An 18,829-nucleotide genomic window follows, 5' to 3' on the forward strand; every position below is an offset into this window, starting at 1 on the left:
TGGGCTTCTGTTTTCTGACATCAGGTGGCATGTGTGTCTGTTCCTGATAAGTTCTTTCTGTCTGCCTAATTGGTGTCTGTCTTCAATACTAAATGACCTTCGAGTGTTAACAGCACGGGGGAGGTGGAGAAACAGGAAGAATTAATGCTTCTCTGATTGAAAAGAGAGCATGGAGACTGCCAACACAGAGCTTGCAAAGGCAATTTTTTCAGATGTATCAAAATTGTACTTGGAAAGTTAGTTTTCAAAGCCATTCAGAGTGAAAGAAGTAGACACAATAGAACACACAGACACACAAAACAGAAACTTAATTGCCAGGGAACAAAGCTGAGATGGGATGCAAACATACATTATGTCTATAATTTTGATTGGACTACTGAAGTGGTTGCTAACTCATTCAGAACTTGTCATTTTGATTCTTTGAGGAACTGGGATCATTTGCTCACACAGTGTGTACCTGCTGTATAGTCAGAGTTTGGATGAGTTTTGAGTATGTGAAGAGAATATTACTTTTCAAGCAAAAGATAGCTTTTTTATTGCCAATAGGAATTAATGTGTTTAAAGACTAGAAGATATAAATTTATGTAAGTGGAGGGTCCTTAACAATAGAAGAAGAATAGAGACTGTAGTAGTGGCACAGTAGTAACATTGTGTGATCTGCAGTGATTTTTAACTATATCAAAGGAAGGCCTCAGTGGGATTTTCATGTCAGTTTCCACACGGAAGTATCTGTCTTCAAGGTGATTTTCTTCTCATTTGAGGTATAATTTTCTTAAATATTAGCTGTTATAAAAGAGGACATAAGGGAAGGGCTATGTCTAAATATCACCCAAGCAAGTTGCTTACATAGGATTTTCTCAGGTTTGTTGCTGATCATGTTTAGTGGAAGAGCTGTGGCTTAATTTGCTGATACAGAGAAAGAAGAGTGATTGTATTTGGTTCTATGTATGTCCATTCTACTTTGTTTAGTTAAGTCTTGAGGAAAATGAAGTGCAAACGGGTCATGTTTACCATTCCATTCATGAATCCCCTTGAAAGAAGTGATTAAAACCAATGGGCAAACCCATATCAGCTTGGAGGTTGTGTTGATTGACAGAGTGAGGAAGAGTTACAGGTACATGTTTGGAGAATATTTAGTTATGAAATTCCTAATATGTTGCTGTTCCCTCTGTGGCGTACTCTTTAGTTCTTTTGAGTTGTAGAATTTGTCACAAACCAATGAAACTAGAAATAGAATGGAACTAGCCATCAAAGCTGGGAGGCGGGGCCAAGAACAAAAATACCAGAATGCATGTTTCAGATAAGGAATGCACAGTTTTCGAAGAACTGAGTTATATAATAAATGTCACTGTAATTCTATTTCCTGCTAATTTACAGGAATATCATGCTTTTAAACAAGAGAGAAACCTGCTGAATAGCCAGAGCTAGACCCAGCAACAGACTGATGGTGATGTGCATCACAATGGGTTGAGTGAGTGCAGAACTGCCTGATTCCACTGTAAGTATCCACCTGTAATTAAAGCAACATTTAATTTCCTGTTTTCACTTATATTTGATATCAGAGATTACAGAAATGTCTGTCAGTTCTGTTTTGAGAACCTAGAGTTGTGTTAGAGTCATGACAGTATTACACTGTAATACAGCAGAAATATATATATTTTTCCGTGACTGTTTTATTGAGATTCCCCTAAAGTATAACTCTCCTAAACATGTATCTTGTCCTTCTAACCTTGCTATGTGAGGCAGCAGACTTGCTTGAAGGGTAATGGCTTTTGAGGGAGGGCTTCTGCTGGAGAGAGAGCTGCAGCTCGGTCTTGATGTGGATCAAGATGGTATTGGGTTCTTAACTTGTGGGTTTTTATTTCTTATTTGTTCTTTGCTAAGGACAAGTATTGCGTTTGTAGTTACTGTTGCTAACTGAGAAATATTTTTCACTTTGTTTCCTTCGACACTATTCAGCAGCACTTTCTCCCTTTTTTCCTCACTTTATATAGTTATCTTTCCGTTTCTTAGAATTTGCTAAGATGGAGTTTGTGTTCATGTTTCATTTACGTGAAGAAATTGCCAGTTAACATAGGGTAACTATCTTTACATGGCTATAAAAGTTGATTGTTATTTTTCTTCCCCCAGTTGCCAACAGGCAGCCTGCATGAGCTGCTTTTGTCAGGGGAACGCCTGCAGAGTATCAGCTGCATGTAGGCTGGATTAAGATTATGTAGTGCATCACAGCAAAACTCCCCAACTGTGTTATGGGAAAGAAGTGGCCACTGAAATAGCAATATAGTGTTCTTTCACTGTTCCAGGAAAGTAAGACCAACAGTTCAAGGACATTGCTCCTAAAAAGCATCAGTGGGAGACTAAATTGGAGTCTGCAATCCTCTTCTATTCTCTTATATTCTTGTAGTCTGTAAGTCTGTCTGTTTCTTGTTTTACACTATTCACCCATGTCCTGATAGCTCTGTATAACTTCTTGTCTTGTTTGTTGTCGTACTGTGCCGCACACAAAGACTCTTGCTCCTTGGTCAGTGATGAAGGGTCCTAGGACTATTGTCAACTGAGCTCTGCTACCACAGTGTTCAGCATTAGTTCAAAAAAAAAAAAATGGGAAAGGGAGGAAAAGGGAATTTGTTTCATCTGTTTTTCTTCAGTTAAGGCACTCTTCACTTTTCTTTTGCCTTTTTTTGCCCTCCTTACTGGTTATTCGTTGGGTGCAGTGATACTGTGGGAAAGCATGCTGGACTGCACCAGGAGGAGCATGACTAGTAGGTTGTAGGGTGCTTTACTAGTACTGGTGAGGCCATATCTGGAGTGCTGTGTACAGTTCTGGGCTCCCTAGCTCGAGAAAGTTATGGAGTTATTGGAACAAGTCCAAGAAAGACCCCTGAAGGTGACTGGAGTATCGTCCATGACGGGAGAGCCTGAAAGAGCTGAGGCTGCATAGCCTGGGAGAGAGAAGGCTCAGGGGAGGTGTCACGAGTATAGAGGTACCCGATGAGAACTTACCTTACACTTACTTACATGAGACTGGAACAGGTTGTGCAAAGAAGTTGCATCATCCATGGCGACAGTCAAAACCCAACTGGACATGGTTGTGGGCAACCTGCCCTGTTTGAGCAGGAGCATTGGACTGTATAATCTCAAGAGGACCCTCCAGCCTCAGTGGTTCTGTGAAAAGATTGTGAGTATTGCAAAGTCAGAGAGACAGCGTGCTTTCTAAACTGACTTCATGCAGGTGAAGCAGTGGAGGAACGTGCCAGTAGTTGTGGTGAATAACCCTTTATGCTAAAGAAGGAATATTTGTCACAGTCCTACATGAACATCTTCATCATTGGTGTATAGGTTAAATCACAGGCAAGGTAGTAATGGTAATCACTGCCTCCTACACTTTGCAAATCTCTTCCAAAATATTTGCTTTTTCAGCCAAAAATGATTTGACAAAATTAATAAAAGTATGGAAGTAGTTTGGAATGATTGATGTGATGGACAAATTATTGTCTAGCCCTGAGTAAATTCTCTTCTCCAGACTTGGGACAGTACAATGCAATCTAGCATTGTCTTCTGAATGACTTCACATCAACCAAGTTGTGACACTTTGTATTTATTTCCATTATTTTTCTAAGGGCTGCTGTAAAATAGATTCTCAGAGTAATTGCATAAAAAACCTAAAACCTAGAAAGCACTTTTTTTCATTTTCATTTGTTAGTCTGTCAAAGATGAGTACATATTCTTTTCTGAGTTACGATTACATATTAAAAGGTTTAAGACATTTTGGAAACAGGCCTGTAGTAAGTAAAGAATCACTGCCACCTAGTGGAACGTCGAAAACTTTAAAGTGTCCTAAAACTTGATTAAATAAGATATGGACAGGAGAATTCACAGGTTTTTCATGGTTGACACAGAATGAGACTGTGGTGTTTTGGTTTTGTTTTTTCTGGTTTAGTGTTTTTACACTGTCTTCAGTTTTGCTTCAGAGAGAACTACAGGTCTAAATGGGTTTGTTAAGCTGGCAAAGAGGAACAGACAGCCTCTGATGGTATGTATGTTTCCATCCTGATTTATCTGCTTTGTTTCTGGCTATCTATGAATGAGATCTACTGCAATGTACCTGTGAACCTTCCCTACAAGCAGATAAGGTGTTGGGTTTTTTTTAGCACTGTTTGTATAGTGCATCATTTTAATGATTAACCTGAGTGAGCTGAAAGAATTTTTAAGAAGCTAAAGCTATGAAAAGAAATTATATGTAATTTTGGTGACTCTTCACCTTTTATTGCCAACATATTGGACCTTTGATAACTTTCAGAATTTAAAAAATTTCTTTTTAATCTTACTGGAGTGAAATATTGCAAGTATGGGGGAACAGTTTTTATATTATTTTTAATATCTTTCTGTATGTAGTCTGACAGCCTTTTGTTTAGAGTAGGCTTAGTAGTAGCTCCAGTGTTACTTAATTTGCAGGGTAATACCTTTTGTAATAGCAGGTGTGGAAATACTTCAAATCACCAGGTGATTTCATAAGACTAAAAACTCTTAGATTTGACTTGAAGGGATAATTGCTCCCTATGACTTTTCTCAAGGCAGCAAAACAAATGGGTGTGTAGGGAAGTATTTTTTCATAGTTGTGAATCTTGGAGAAACCTATGCATGTAGAAATAAACAGTGCATTTTTAATGCTTGTGTTATATTTGAAACATTTGCAGAAAAATCTATTTTGGTCCTTTTTAGAATGAAAGTATCTAGTCTTGAAAGCTTTTTCTACATGTTGAATGTTGAAAGGCAAAAGTATGTTAGTACTTTTAGTTACAGATATTAAAGCACTTTCATCTCTTTTTGGTTTAGTGACCCTTAAAACTTGGAGTAAAACTGAGCTTGGATGGGATACAGGATCACATATGGGATTTTTCTTTCCCCTTTCAGAGCATTTTTAAGCCCCCGCACACTGGAAAGCCTAGTCAGAAAGGCAGAGAAGGAGGAGATGAGAATATTTTTGTGGCCTTGATGTAAATGCCACGTTTTAAAGAAATTACACCATGAAAGTTGCTTTCCACTTCAGTATCTCTAAGGACTATTAACAGGAGCAACTCCAGACCTAGAAATACTTTGCAGTCTGTTAGTGCTCAAAATGTCCGTTAATTTTATCAGGACACAAGATAAAGGAAATTGCTTCTTGACTAGTTTAAGTGAGGAGATTCTGGCATTATTTGAAGCAGTTACTGTGTTTGTGTGTGCCCCTGAGCTGGTGGGAGAGTTGTTGCTGTTTGTCACGTAAGGCCTTGTAGGGTTGGCAGTGGGATGAAGGCCTTGTCTTTCTCAAGAAAGTAAAAGAGGTTGGTTTTTGTTCTCTGCTGCTTTTCCGGCATTTCCCCGTTTGTGTGATCGGGCCAAGGTGGCCATATCCCGGCGGTTCGCCTGTGCCTGCTGCAGGGAGAGATGAAACAGCCCTGATCTTTGCTGTCTCCATTTTAGGGGATCGGAGCTTGAGCAGAGCTGATGGTTCTGTGGGTGCGCAGGTGGGTACACATGCAGAGGCAGAGGTGAACAGTTCTGCTCTCAGTGTGTATGCACATGCTGTATCTCAATAATTTTTACTACCTATCTGCTAGCGGCATGCTTAAAGTGTGTGTAAACTTTCTGCATTGTTGCCAATTCTTTGCACAGTGAAACAGGGGGGTGTGGTGTCTGTATTTTAACCTGTCCCAAGCAGCCAGTTGAGGTTTAATAATTAGAAATACCCATGTAGTTTACTTCTCACCCCACAGGCATAATACTGATTATTGAATTTTGGAGGAAAAGTAGTTATTTCTTTTGATGAGACAGGTGCTTGGATTCAGCTGTCTTTTCCGCAAAGTCCTGTGGGTCTGAACCATGTTAGCATTTTTGTGCCTATCTTGGCAAGTTTTCTCTTAAGGTTCCATTTGGAGTCTCAGATCTGAATCTTGCCAGGCATCACTTACCTGGTAAAGGGAGAGGCAAATCCTGTATGAAGACCGTCTCTGTGAAGGGTAGTAGTAGATGGTGTTGAACACCACCACCTCAGTAAGGCTTGTAAACACCCGCTGCCGCCCCCTCGTCATTGAATCCGCCATTTCAGTGTAGCCCTAAGGTCTGTTAATGTGTCCCTGTAAGGTTGTTTGTGAGGTAAAGCAGTTCTAGATTTGAGATTGTGTGGACTGTGATGATTCAATTAACATAAACTTCAAATGTATCATTATGATGTATTAGCTGACAAAATTTTCAGTGATTAAGATAAGAGCATAATGTGATTACATTGTACATTTAACTGAAGGACTTTGGTAGGTACTGTGTCATTGTGCTAATTGTTGTTGGACCGTTAATGAAAGTGCAGCTTTAACCTTTTAAGCTAGTAGTTAGAATGGGTGCCCAAAATGAGCAGAATGCAGTATCTGTGTGAAGTGTGTTTTTGCTGTGTTTGAGAGTAGAATTTGAATTTTGGTACTGGCTTTTACTTCATTACAGATAAATTCAGAGAAAACTTGTCTCCAAAGAGTATCTTCTATAGGAACAATGAATTAAGTTTTGCAGAAATAATCAGAGGTCCAGTGTGAGGAAGCGATCAGACATATCCATTGACAATTTTTTAAGTGAAATGAAAAAGCCTTCTGAGAAGTTTTCTGAGCTAGCCAATTTTATGGTCAGATTTTTCTTTGCTGTGTAGATTTGAAAATAAAGTCGCTTAAGATTCCCTTCACTTCCCCTTACATAATATTTTGACTAAAAGGAACGTTTTTATGCCTGAAGCATCTTGTCATTGGGTAAGTGATATTATTTAAAAACGTGTATGTAATTCTTTTATGAGCACCCTTGCTATCCGAATTAAGGCTATGATCTTGTCACTTGTTCTCATTGTAGTTGTGCCTATTTATGTTCAAATTTTATTTTTTCTGAATGAAATGCAACTTAATTAGATTTGTGGAATATACATATCCACCTGGGTCTATATGGTGCTTACCCTTTGGTGTATAATAATTATCACATGTCCAAGAAGATGAAATCTGATTTCCTGATACCAGGGAGATAAATAGTTATAAATATTTAGTAATTATCTTTGTTTAATACTCAGGAATATGCTGTCTCGTAATTATTTGTGCTTTATTTCAAGATTGATGGTTCTTGTAGGTACAAGTATTACTGTTGTGATCAATGGTTTTGTTAATTCAGAACTGCAACATTGGGTTTTTTTGATGTTTTTGTCTTAGTTTTCATTAAATACTTTATAATTTTGGAAAGGATTCTTTGATCCAAACAGGTAGAGACAACTTCTTTGTGGTACCACATACTCAGATTTTTTTGCAGTCCAGTCTTTCAGTTTCTGGAGAAAGCTTAAAGTATATTATGTATGTGGAGTCTGAAGCCAATTTGGAATGGCATATGTCTGCTTAATCCAGTTTGGAAGAAAGTCCCACTTCAGACAATGCTGGATTAGCCAAGATCCTTGAGGTTCATCCTTCCAACTAAGAAGGATGATGTCGGCTGGTCCTTTTTTCTGGAAAACTTGTGTTCTATGGGGCCTGACACAAAATGCTTTCAGAAATGCCTGTCTGTATAGGTATTAGTGGAGGCCTAAGCAGCTGCAAATAGAATTTGCCCATTAGAAAGGTAAGGTGGGACTTTAATCATCAGTTATGAGACTAATTTAAGTGATGAGCAGGGCAAAGTGAGGAAGCACCATTTTTTCAGTCAGTCAATAGCTTGGATTTCTTAAATACGTCACAGTAACCGGAGTTTCTGGATGAATACTGTCTAGCAAGGACTTTATTAAAAAAACCTAATTTAGCATAAATGACAAATAGCACACTGTTTTTTCCTCCTGCATTTCTTGAGTTGATTGGAAATGGGGAGAATAAGGACTTGCATGACTTCAGCAATATTCAGTCATACTCCTTCACAGTTTGTGCCTGAAAGAAAAGAGAAGCTAGTTCCTAAGATCGTCTTGTTTCTGAAGTTCTTCTCTCTGAGAAAGAACAATGAAATCTCCTGTACTGTTGGGTTTTTAAAACTTTATTTATTTATTCACACAAAAACATTTGCTTTGCAGGAATTCTGTTTTCATCATGTTGTCTCACTGGTGCTGGATGAGCTGAAACTTCCTGTGTCTTGGGGAGAGCATGTACAAAAGGAATGACCTCATGGCCAATGTGATGGTCACCTCCGCCACTCCAGAGGTACAGTTCCTTCGGTTTTGTTAGCTCCTGTATCAAAATGGAAATTTTGGCTTGTTTCAACTTTCACAGGGGCCCTTTCCACTACCAGTCATAACAGTACTTTTTCTTATGAATGATGCAGTATTTGACAATTGAGCAATTTTAGAACACTCCATGGCTCTGAGTGTTCACAACCTATTTTTTTACTGTTGTTGATCATGATTACTCATTTAGATTAGTTTAAATAGCATTTTTGACCTGTAATTCCATAACTTAAAGCAGCTGTTTATTAATGAGTAGAAGGCAATGTAATGTACCATCTAAATGGAGCCAGTCAGAAATATTCCAGTTGAATTTTTTATTAAATCACATTATTCCTGAAGAAAGGAAAATGAGCCACAAGTGCCTGCATCTGAGCCCTAGAATAGAAACTTCAAAAGGAAGGCAAGGCACCAATTTTTAAGGCAAGACACAGTACTGTTCTAAAGTACCATGGGACTAACATTGGATTAAATTTCAGGATGTGTCAGTTTTTTCCTTATTTATAATGCTATGGATAGAGCAGCATGATCCACTCTTTATTTTGCACGCTTAATTTAAAAATTTCCATTGAATATGAATCTTCAAAATCCCAACATGTTTCCTTTTGTGTGACAGCTATTTTATCTAGTCTATAATTTTAAAAATGGCTTTCCAAATCTGGGAATTTCATAGAGCTAAAATTGTACGTTACTATGGTTTTTGCAGAAGAGACTTAGTTGGAGACATTCATGAGCTGTGCTGAACTAAATTTTATAACGTGGCATCTGAAGCTTTTTGAAGTTCATATATTTTCTTATAATTTCTTAATGTTTTTACAGATATTTATTTTCTGAATTTTACATTAAATTCATCATTCTGCAGATAAGCCATCTTTTTTTCTTTGTAGGGTAGTAGCAGCTCAGATTCTCTGGAAGGGCGAAGTTCGGATTATGCCAATAAAAGCTATGATGCAGTTGTATTTGATGTGTTGAAAGTAACTCCTGAGGAGTTTGCTGTAAGTAGAAATGTTATTTTTGCATTTAAGCTTGTATAATATTCAGGGCTTGCAGGATATTAAACAATACATAAATGTTTTTTCTTAAAATATTTTAAATGAACTTCCAATGTTCTTGAAAACAAATTTCTGATCATATAAACTTTAACAAAGTAAGCATGTCTTGGGATTTAATCATTCAGTACTGACCTGACACAGCATATTTGTTTTTCTGTGTAAAGCCATTTGAATTTCTTCTAGTGTTTTAGAAGCACCTAGCATAGGTTTTAACCTTTTTAGTGATTTTTTTCTTTTTAATTGAACCCATATATTGTTGAAACGAATATTAATTCTCACTGAAAACTTTTTTATATTTACGTCACGTAATATGGCTTATAGTCAGCATTTTGAAGCCTCTGCTGTGAATCTTATTAGGAGACAGTCAAGAAGTTGCAAGCAGGCGTTTGTGACTGTGGCAAAAGTAAGAGAATGTGATGACATGCTGCCACGTGGGGTGGTGGAGCTCCTTGCGCCAGGACCGGTCAGGTCTGGTCTAGGGAAGGTGACAGTGTGGTTTGTAGTTAGTAAAGGGCGGATGTAAATACATGATTGTTAGCTCTTTGTATTACATTATTTAAAATTTTATCTTTGTTGCAGAGCCAGATTACACTGATGGATATGCCAGTGTTTAAAGCTATACAGCCTGAGGTAAGTTTTCTTAAACTATCTATTTATATCTTTGGAGTTCAGTGCCTGAGGAAATGTGACCATTTAATGATTTTTCATTCAAAAATGCTCAACTTCCTGCACTGCACTAATATTCTTCTAGGCTTATTCCTTGTTAGCACTGTGAATCTGTATCACAGCCTGATTTACTTTGATTTGTCATCTATTGCCAAAAGAGATGACTATGCTTTTCTGGAAGTCTTCCTATCCTGCTTTGTGTTGAGTGTTTCTTCAGGATAAATTTCTCACATGAAAAATCTATACTCTCCCTTCTGCTCCTGTTTTTCAGTTCACATCTGATTTCAGAGTTGGACTTAACGCCTCTAGTCATAACGTCTATTTTAGGCTGCATCAGCCACTTAGTAAACTTCTTTATTTGTGCTGTCATGTTCAGTTCTGACAGAAGGGCTCAAGTCCTTAAAAGTTAATGTATTAGTTAATTTTTTAACCTTTTAAGAACAACACAGAAAGAAACTTGAGAAAAAGCAATCAAAGTTAACATAGAGATTTGAAAATCAGAAATAACAACTTCAAAAATAAAGAATGAAGGTAGTTACCAGAATATGTTAAATTTGCAGGAAAATTGTATGATATCTCAGTGCTTTGATGAAATAAATTTATTTTCTGCAAAAGGAGCAAGAATTGCATATTTTCAGCTTTAAGTTCTTTAGTATAAGACCATGTGCTTAGATCCATTATGGTTTATTGTCTTTTTGTGCCTAGGAGTATCATTAATACATAAAGAGGGGAAAAAAAAACCTGTAGTATTAGTGGAACTGAATTTTTGACAACATCAGAAAGGGCAGTCCAGTTTAGAAGATTCTTAGTAGAAGGTCATTCCATCTATTTTGGTCACTAACAAAACAACTTGTATATTACAGTGGTTCAGAGAGATTAGCAGTTTTCTATTTTGAGGAAGTATAGGAAGGAAAATAAGAATTCATCTACTGGTTTTTCTTCGGGTTTTAGTCTTTAACATGAGTTCATGCATGGATGAAAAGACTTAAGATTTTTGAGTACTGGTTGCCAAGTGTTTTCTCAAACATACAAACATCCTTTAAACCTAGCACTTGCTGAGACTTTTCTGCTTATCGATTGAGCTATTACTAAAAAATACATCTGCACATTACTTTGCAGGAGTTCAGTAAGAGGATGTCTGAGTAACAATTCTTTGCTCTCCAGCAGAAATAACTATGCTTACATTCTAGATGTCTATGCAATTTTTATTTTTTTTTTCCAAAGTCCTGGAAATTGTCATCTCCACAAATTGCAGGGTTTTCTTGCACACATGGTTGGAAAGTTTCTTGTGACTGAGCATTGAGGAAATTGTCTGCATCCTTCCATACAAAAAGATTAATTGTAATTCTAGAACATGATATATTTTAACAGTATAAAAACATTCAGCAGAGGCATGTTGGACCACTTACTCTTATCAATCTTCCTATTCAGTCCAAATTTTAAAACTAGTTAAATGATTTTACCATGCACAACATTTTCCATTGTTGCTTGCTAGCCTTCTGGCAACTGCTTAATATCCTTACGTTGCTGAACTCTTCCACTTTTCTGACAAATGTAAATTTTGCTGTCCCTAGTAGAGTGACTGAGATTTTTCCACATAAAAATATAATTTCCAGACTCTTAAGACCAGACATGCACCGGTCATGTAGAGGATTGGTGTCTTGACAGATGTGAATTGGCATTTTTATCTTCAGAAGGCTTAACTGCTGGAAGATTGGGATACAAAATATGTTTGGAACTGGAATGCTTTTCCTGGTGCTCACACAGGAACATGCAGACTTCCACACCTCAAGAGTATGTTCCATTTATCAGAGTGTACAAAGTGCTTTTCAGAGACAGAATTCTCTTTGGCTCACTCTCTACCTTTTCATGGGAAGGCATCTAAAGTTAATAGCGTATATTTGGAAAATTGAACAGCATTTTGATTGAAACTGAATTCTGTGGTTCTAAAAACAGAAGAATGATTTAGAACTGGTGTTATGGAGAACTCATTTCCAGTATGTATGTATCTACCACTTGTCAGATCTGAACATAAAGACTGTATAGATATGGGGTAACTTGAATCTGTAGTTAAAAAGGGCCAGGCTTTCTAAATATATTTGCAACTGTCTGAAATAACTATAGGAAATGGACACTTTCTTTCTGGATAGATCAAATTTGTATTTATAATTTCAGATTTCTTTTGATGCATAATTTAATACAGTTTATTTAAGGAGAAAATCATTAATCTGCTTTTTAGCTCTGCTGTTTACTTTGTACTTCCCACAGAGATTTCTACTATTTATTTTGCAGTTTAGGTGAAAGATTATGTTTTGCCATAAAGCACTGGGATTTTATTATACACTGAAATTGATTGGTTGTGGTTATGGGTATACTACAGAATTTGTGATTTTTCTTACTATTTTGAACTGGGTTGATTTTGAAGTAGTCACTATAATGGAAGAGCATTTAAAAACTTGTTCCATGTACTGTGACTGAACTATGCCAGCCTACTGGCAACTTTTTGCTTTATTAGCACCAAAGTACTGATCTATATTTTCAAGTACACACCACATTTCAGTCAAGTCTGGCTAAACTCTTACAGCTTAGAAGCAGCCAAAAAAAAAATCAAACCCCAAAATAAAACAGAGTTCTAAGTCCAGCCTTCCAACCAGAAGTCCTTCAGACTTAAGACTGTCACTCTCTAGCCTTTTTCAAATGATAGATTCTCTTGGTCTGAGTATCATGTACAGAGATTTCAGTTTTTTAAAATTAGTTTGTAACTACTGTAAACAGTAACATTACAGTTCAAAAATTGTGTTCTTCAAATGCTTTAGGTCTCACATTTTAATTAAAAAATAAGTTAGAGGTTGAATATGCTGAACTGTGGTGTGTTCATGGAAGTTTTACTATTGTAATAATGAGGATGACATTCAGGAATAATAGCTAGGTTACTGCCTCCAGTTGTACAGCTCAATTTTGTACTTCTAGTATTGCGTATTGATATGTTTAGATTTAGCTTCAGTTTTTTACCAGATAAGATTATATACTAGCAATGTCTCTACTCCCATGTCAGCTGATTTGCTCATATGAGGAAACCCTGGGCCAAAACAATCAATGCAGAATGAAAGTTTAGAGACATCAGTTGTGGCTGATCGCTCAGTCTCTCTGCATCTGAATATTAATAATGATGTCTGTATCAGGAGAATATACGAATCATATCATTTATGTATGTCAGGAAAACACAGAAGTGTTTGGTTAGACAAGTAGTCATTGAATCAGTGCTTTGGATTGATTTTAGCATTTATCTGATAGATGTTTCTGTCAGGTATCAGTTTTTACACTTTAAAATGTTTTTAAACATTACTGATTTCTAAGGTAATTTTCAAATGTGTTTCCTAGGAACTAGCCAGCTGTGGATGGAATAAAAAAGAAAAACATATCCTTGCTCCAAATGTTGTTGCCTTTACTAGGAGGTTTAACCAGGTAAATGATTTGATTACTGTGATGAACAGGTATTGTTCCACAGTTGTCTTTGAGTATGAAGTTAAATAGAACAACTCCTGTGAATTAGAATTTAAGAATATTTTTCTGAATGAAGATTAAGATTTTAAAATGGCAGTTCCTGTTTTCAGTTGCTTTGTCCACATTTTTGTGTTGTTCCTCTAGACCATTTATTCCTAAATATTAGTTCCTAATAATTTTTGCTGATGTGTCATTCTTTTCCTTCTTTTTCAGTGTTTCACCTGCTCATTTAGTTATCTTAGTGTTGCCTCACTTCTCTACCCACTTCTTAAATCCAGGGGTAATGCTTTTCGGTAATTGCAGCTATACAGATGAGAATTCATGAGATCAGAACTCTTTTCTTTCCTTATGCCATTTTCTCCATGGAGCATCACAAAAGTTTACAAATATTTCATCTAATAAAGTAATTTTTTTTGTAAATAAATTCAGTTATATGTGTTTATTTTATAGGTCAGTTTTTGGGTTGTACGAGAAATACTAACAGCACAGACCTTAAAAATAAGGGCAGAAATATTGAGCCATTTTGTGAAAATAGCTAAAGTAAGTGTAAATTTCTTGTACTGTCATTCAAAATCTTATTTCCTTATTGTTTGTTTCTGTACTACTCCTGTGAACCATTGTTGGATTACAGAGGGTAATGTTCTTTTTTAGCATATGTGCTATGTTGTATACCAGATGAATAAGATAAAGATATGACATCTATTGTTTTGACTTGATTAAATAATAATTCAGTGTAACTGGTCTTTTACCTTTGTCTAAGTTTAAAAGTGGTTTGTCTTGTTGATGGCCAGCTTCGTGTTGTCAACACTGAACATGGTGGTTGTCCTGGTTTGAGGTAAAACAGAACCAATTTTCTTTTCGGTAATTTTACTTTCCAGTTATTTTACATTTCATTTAAGCCTCTTCTAACTGACTGAAATTAAGACCACATTTATCAGATAGTGTCCACTTCTAGCAGATAAGGTCTGATGTTTATAGTTAATCCCAAGAGATGGTTATGCAGAGAGGCTCTTGCTTATACTTATAACAACCAAGGCCAGCTCACTCTGTTATTTGTCTTGTGGGAGGGTCTGGAGCAGAGAAGTGTGGAGGGGTGGCCCCTATGGGAAGGAGTGGACAACAGGGTGTTCTATCCCGTCAGCATCATGCCCAGTATAAACACTGAGGGATCAAAGGGTCAGTCTCTTTCTTCAGTGGCCCGTGTCCGAGGAGGACTCTGTTCTTTTGCCCTTGATCACGATCCGTGCATTCCTGACCCCGGATCTGGAATCCAGTTCCCGTCTGTCACTGTGTCCAGTCTGGTACTTTCCCAGTGCTGCCAGTGACGTGATTATCGTCCCGGGAACTCGATATGGGTTTTGTATACATTGTACATGTTTCATTATTTTCTTAATAAAAATAAAATATATTAATACCAATATTTCATTGAAGTAGTTTTTGTTTTCTTTTCAACTGATAAGTCTCTCCCTTGTTTTTCTCTCCCTTCTCTTCTGGGAAGGGAGAGGTTAAAGAGAGCATCTGTCATTCCTTTAGTGCCCAGCCCAGCACAAACTATGACAGTTGTAAACTGTTCTGTTTTTTGTCTCCCCCCATTTAAACTTATCTTTTATGAGAAGAAATTTCTGGCTTCTAAAACAACTATTGTGAGACTTGTATTCTCATTTGTAATATGTAGTTGCTGGTAGAAAGTACCACTGTTAAAGGTCAGTTATTTTAATGAGCTTGAGCACTGCGTTTTACAAGTCATGCTTAACTTTTTAAAGAATATATTTATTTGAAAAAATATTTTTCTATTTCACGACCTATGGTCATTCTATTTTCTATGACCCTGTGTGACACTTACTAATATTAGTAAGAAGACAGCACTTGGATCAAAGGCCAATCTTATATGTGTGAAATTGTGTGTGTGTAGGTAATTAGAATAATATTTTCCACATAATAAAGAATAATTTTTTTGGTATTGTAAATATTTCCAATCAGTTTACATAGCATTTTTGTGTTTATGCAGAAGAGAATGTATCTGAATAAGTTCCTGGCACATACACATAGTCCAAGTTCTAGGAGAACAGTCAGCTTAGAGTTGCTAGGTTGTTCTTAGAAATTAGAGAGTTGGGGTTTTTTTCCCCTGCAAGTGGAAAACACTGTCCTCTTTATCTCTTTCCTTTTTTCTTTTTTATTCCTTTCCTTCTGTTCCCTCAATAAAATCCAGATATTCCTCAGATGCTTCTAAGCAATGAGTAAATCGATCAATCAAGGATGAATCCAGCCTCTTTTTAAGATTTATGAAGAAGCTACGTGACAGCAGTTCTTATTTTGCTATCTTTTAGAACGATGTTGTAGGAAACTTTATCATCTAAGACAGCTTTATTCCAAAGTAGTTTATCTTTTAAGTGTTTTTGAGTAATTGTCAAAACAGTGAATTTAAAGTACATTGATGTGAGAAAAATATATCCTGTAAAAGAGATTACAAAACAGAAAATTATATTAATTCAGAAAGGGTCATCAGCATCTTTGATATTTTTGATTTGATTAAATTTTTAATTTCCACAATTATACTAATTTTCAAGAGCAACGCATCAAATAATATTTTCATATTTCCTGTTCCTTGAAGGAACAGACTTAGAAAATAACAAATTCAAATAAATACAGTTTGCATTCTCACAACTGAAGTGCCTATTGTTTTGAGGGGTATATTTGGAAAATTTGCAGCTTTTAAAGTGGTCTTAAGAATTTTGCATGTTGGCAGGGTTGGATAATGTTGTCTGCAGTCATTGAGGAAATTTTTTTTAGTTTATTACTGAAAAAAAATTGTATTTTATTAATGCAACTCTGAGATTAATTAATCCTGCTTCCCTTTTCAATATGCTAAAAGTTATAATTCCCTTTTTTTCAGAAGCTTTTAGAACTGAATAACCTTCATTCTCTTATGTCCGTGGTGTCGGCGTTGCAAAGTGCGCCTATCTTCAGACTGACCAAAACCTGGGCTGTAAGTTACTCCTTGACCGTTTGTCTTTTCAGTCTTGTTTGAATTCTGATGTTTGCTGAGCTTCTCTGAATTGTCAAACTGGATGTTCTGGAAGAAGATTCTCTTATATTCTTGGTTTTGTGGTACCATCATATTAGAAGTACTGATCTGTTTTGTGAAAACATATTTTTAAACAGTCTTTTTTTTCTGTAAGAGTTTCCTGTTTTCCTGTCTGTTCTAGACCCCACTGATTATATGCTCAAGAGGACTCCAGTTGATAAGTAATCTTAGAAGACATATCAATATCCCGTTATTCAAGTCATTAATACATTGCCTAAGAGGAAAGGAAGGAAAAACTATTACAAATACAGAAGTATTAGTTTCGTGATTATTGTACAATGCATTTCAGTTTTCATTGATTTTAGAAATTAAAAGCATTGATCATTTAATTTTCAGAAATTTGGTCTCTTGAGGACAGAATTTTTCATTTAAATTTAGTGTAAAATTTTCTATGTCTTTTAAGTGGAATACACAATTATAATGTAGTCCAGCTGTATGTAACCTTTAAATATAGAAAGGATTAGGTAATTCTCATTAATTTAGTGTTCCATCCAACATGGATCATGTTAACTGTTTGGAACTGATAAATAAAGATGGCTATACTGAACTCTTTCACCTAAGTTTATTATGTCTTTAAAATGCCTATAACTTCTTTATGGTTTGATTGCTCAGAATTATGCTATAGTCTAATAAAAACATAAGTGCCTGCTATTTCAAGCAGCTTGATGAAGTTGGAACTGAAGTAGGGAAAATTGCTCACGTGTGAAACTGTGTGAATAATTCATTGCAGGAGGTAGACCTAGAGAGGCTGAGCTCTCTGTAGGCACAGTAGTTCAGAAATACAATGCAGTGCAGAGATAGGGCCTCAAGGAATTCTCAGGGCTGTTCAGAAATTCTGAAATCTTTTTGCTAATTCACCACTCGATCTGACTTGGTAGGCTTTTAAAATCATCTCAAAAATATTGCTGATGTTCCCAAGACCGGCTGAAGTACAGAATGTGTTTTTATAGCTACAGTTGCATATTTTGTGTTTATTTTTCAGTCTGCTGTCACTATAGGATCTTTTGCATTGCTAAATATTTGTTCTGATTTTTCTCTAGTAAGTCCAGTAATAGAAAACAGAGATTTGAGTTTCATAGTGATTTACTTCCCTTACACTTTTTTCCAAAAAATTTTGTTATACTTCTAATAAGTCACTGTTGAAATGGCACAATATGCATTTATGTAGAGCATTTTTCATTGCTATTTCTACTTTCAAATTCAAATGGATTTTTAGCAATTCTGATAAATTATGAGAATATTGGTGACTATGTAATACATATGTTTTTCCTCTAAAAATTTAATATTGCTGAGGTTATTCAAAACTCTGAGGTAATGATAATGTGGATCCTTGATAAACTGTTCAGAAATAGTAATCATATTTGTTCGTAGCTTAATACTTACACTGAATTGCTTTTGGTTTTTTTCTTTCTTAACAGGTAACGTTTACAAATCTTAAAATTTTATGATTCCCTTCATATTTTTTTTTCTATATAGCTTTTGAATCGCAAGGACAAGACCACCTTTGAGAAGTTAGACTATTTACTGTCTAAGGAAGAGAATTATAAAAGGACACGAGAGTACATCAGAAGCTTAAAAATGGTTCCTACTATTCCATATTTAGGTGAGTGTGTACAATTACCTTATTTATCTCTAGTTCATTTTGACTGGCAAGCACTAATGTGCACCTGGAGAACACTATATATAGAAGATATGGTTCACTTAATTTCATATTTAGAAAAATTAGATCTGGTGGAGTTTTTTAAGCTATACACTGTCAGGAATTTCTGACATGTAGAAGTGTTGTGCATTACTGACATCTTTAATGACAAATATGTCTTTGTTTACTGTGACCTTTTGATGTCTTCAGAATTTATAAGAGTATTGGGTTTCGGAAGTGTCTTTTGAGTGCAGCATCATTTAAGACCTCGTTCGTGTAGCTTTCATTTTTGCTGGAGTGTGTTTTCACATACCTCATAACTTGGTATTTCTAAGCTGTAGTTGTTGGTTTGTGTTGGTTTCTTGTAAATGCTTTGAAAAGAGATACAAACTGAACAGTCAGTTCAGATTATTGACCTCTTTTCAGAGAGAAAATTTGCTTGCATTATTCAGAGACACACTGTATCATTTCCCCAATGGCTCTTTCAACTTGCAATTCCTGCCCATTACTGAACTGTGCTAGCATTCCTGAGGGACACTGCAAAAACTTGATTCCTGTTAAGCAAGGAACATTCAGACTCAATAATGTCTTTCTAGTGATGGGTTTTTTTTAAAAGAAAGAGTTAATCTAAGATGTATTTGGCCCTGTCTTCTGAAAGTGATATAACAGGAAAAAAATAAGAT

The 18,829-nt window shown here is 36.0% G+C and overlaps 1 protein-coding gene across 3 annotated transcripts in view; it reads left to right on the top strand.

The window, feature by feature from the left end:
• The first annotated feature begins 1,377 nt into the window (after nt 1-1,377).
• The window catches only part of RALGPS1 (Ral GEF with PH domain and SH3 binding motif 1), an 88,621-nt gene continuing 71,169 nt past the window's right edge, over nt 1,378-18,829 (top strand). For 2 of the 3 annotated variants that reach the window (XM_014942832.1, XM_014942834.1), the window contains exons 1-8: nt 1,378-1,498; nt 8,054-8,180; nt 9,088-9,195; nt 9,832-9,882; nt 13,300-13,383; nt 13,873-13,962; nt 16,316-16,408; nt 17,984-18,110. In XM_014942832.1, coding sequence (XP_014798318.1) covers nt 8,124-8,180; nt 9,088-9,195; nt 9,832-9,882; nt 13,300-13,383; nt 13,873-13,962; nt 16,316-16,408; nt 17,984-18,110 — 610 coding nt within the window. In that variant the 5' untranslated portion in view covers nt 1,378-1,498; nt 8,054-8,123. Of the gene's footprint in view, nt 1,499-3,885; nt 4,034-5,463; nt 5,508-8,053; nt 8,181-9,087; nt 9,196-9,831; nt 9,883-13,299; nt 13,384-13,872; nt 13,963-16,315; nt 16,409-17,983; nt 18,111-18,829 lie in introns of those variants that run through there. The other variant, XM_014942833.1, reaches the window with a different exon arrangement.

Source organism: Calidris pugnax, unplaced genomic scaffold (genome assembly GCF_001431845.1).
Source record: "Calidris pugnax isolate Ruff unplaced genomic scaffold, ASM143184v1 scaffold102, whole genome shotgun sequence".
Classification (NCBI taxonomy): domain Eukaryota; kingdom Metazoa; phylum Chordata; class Aves; order Charadriiformes; family Scolopacidae; genus Calidris; species Calidris pugnax.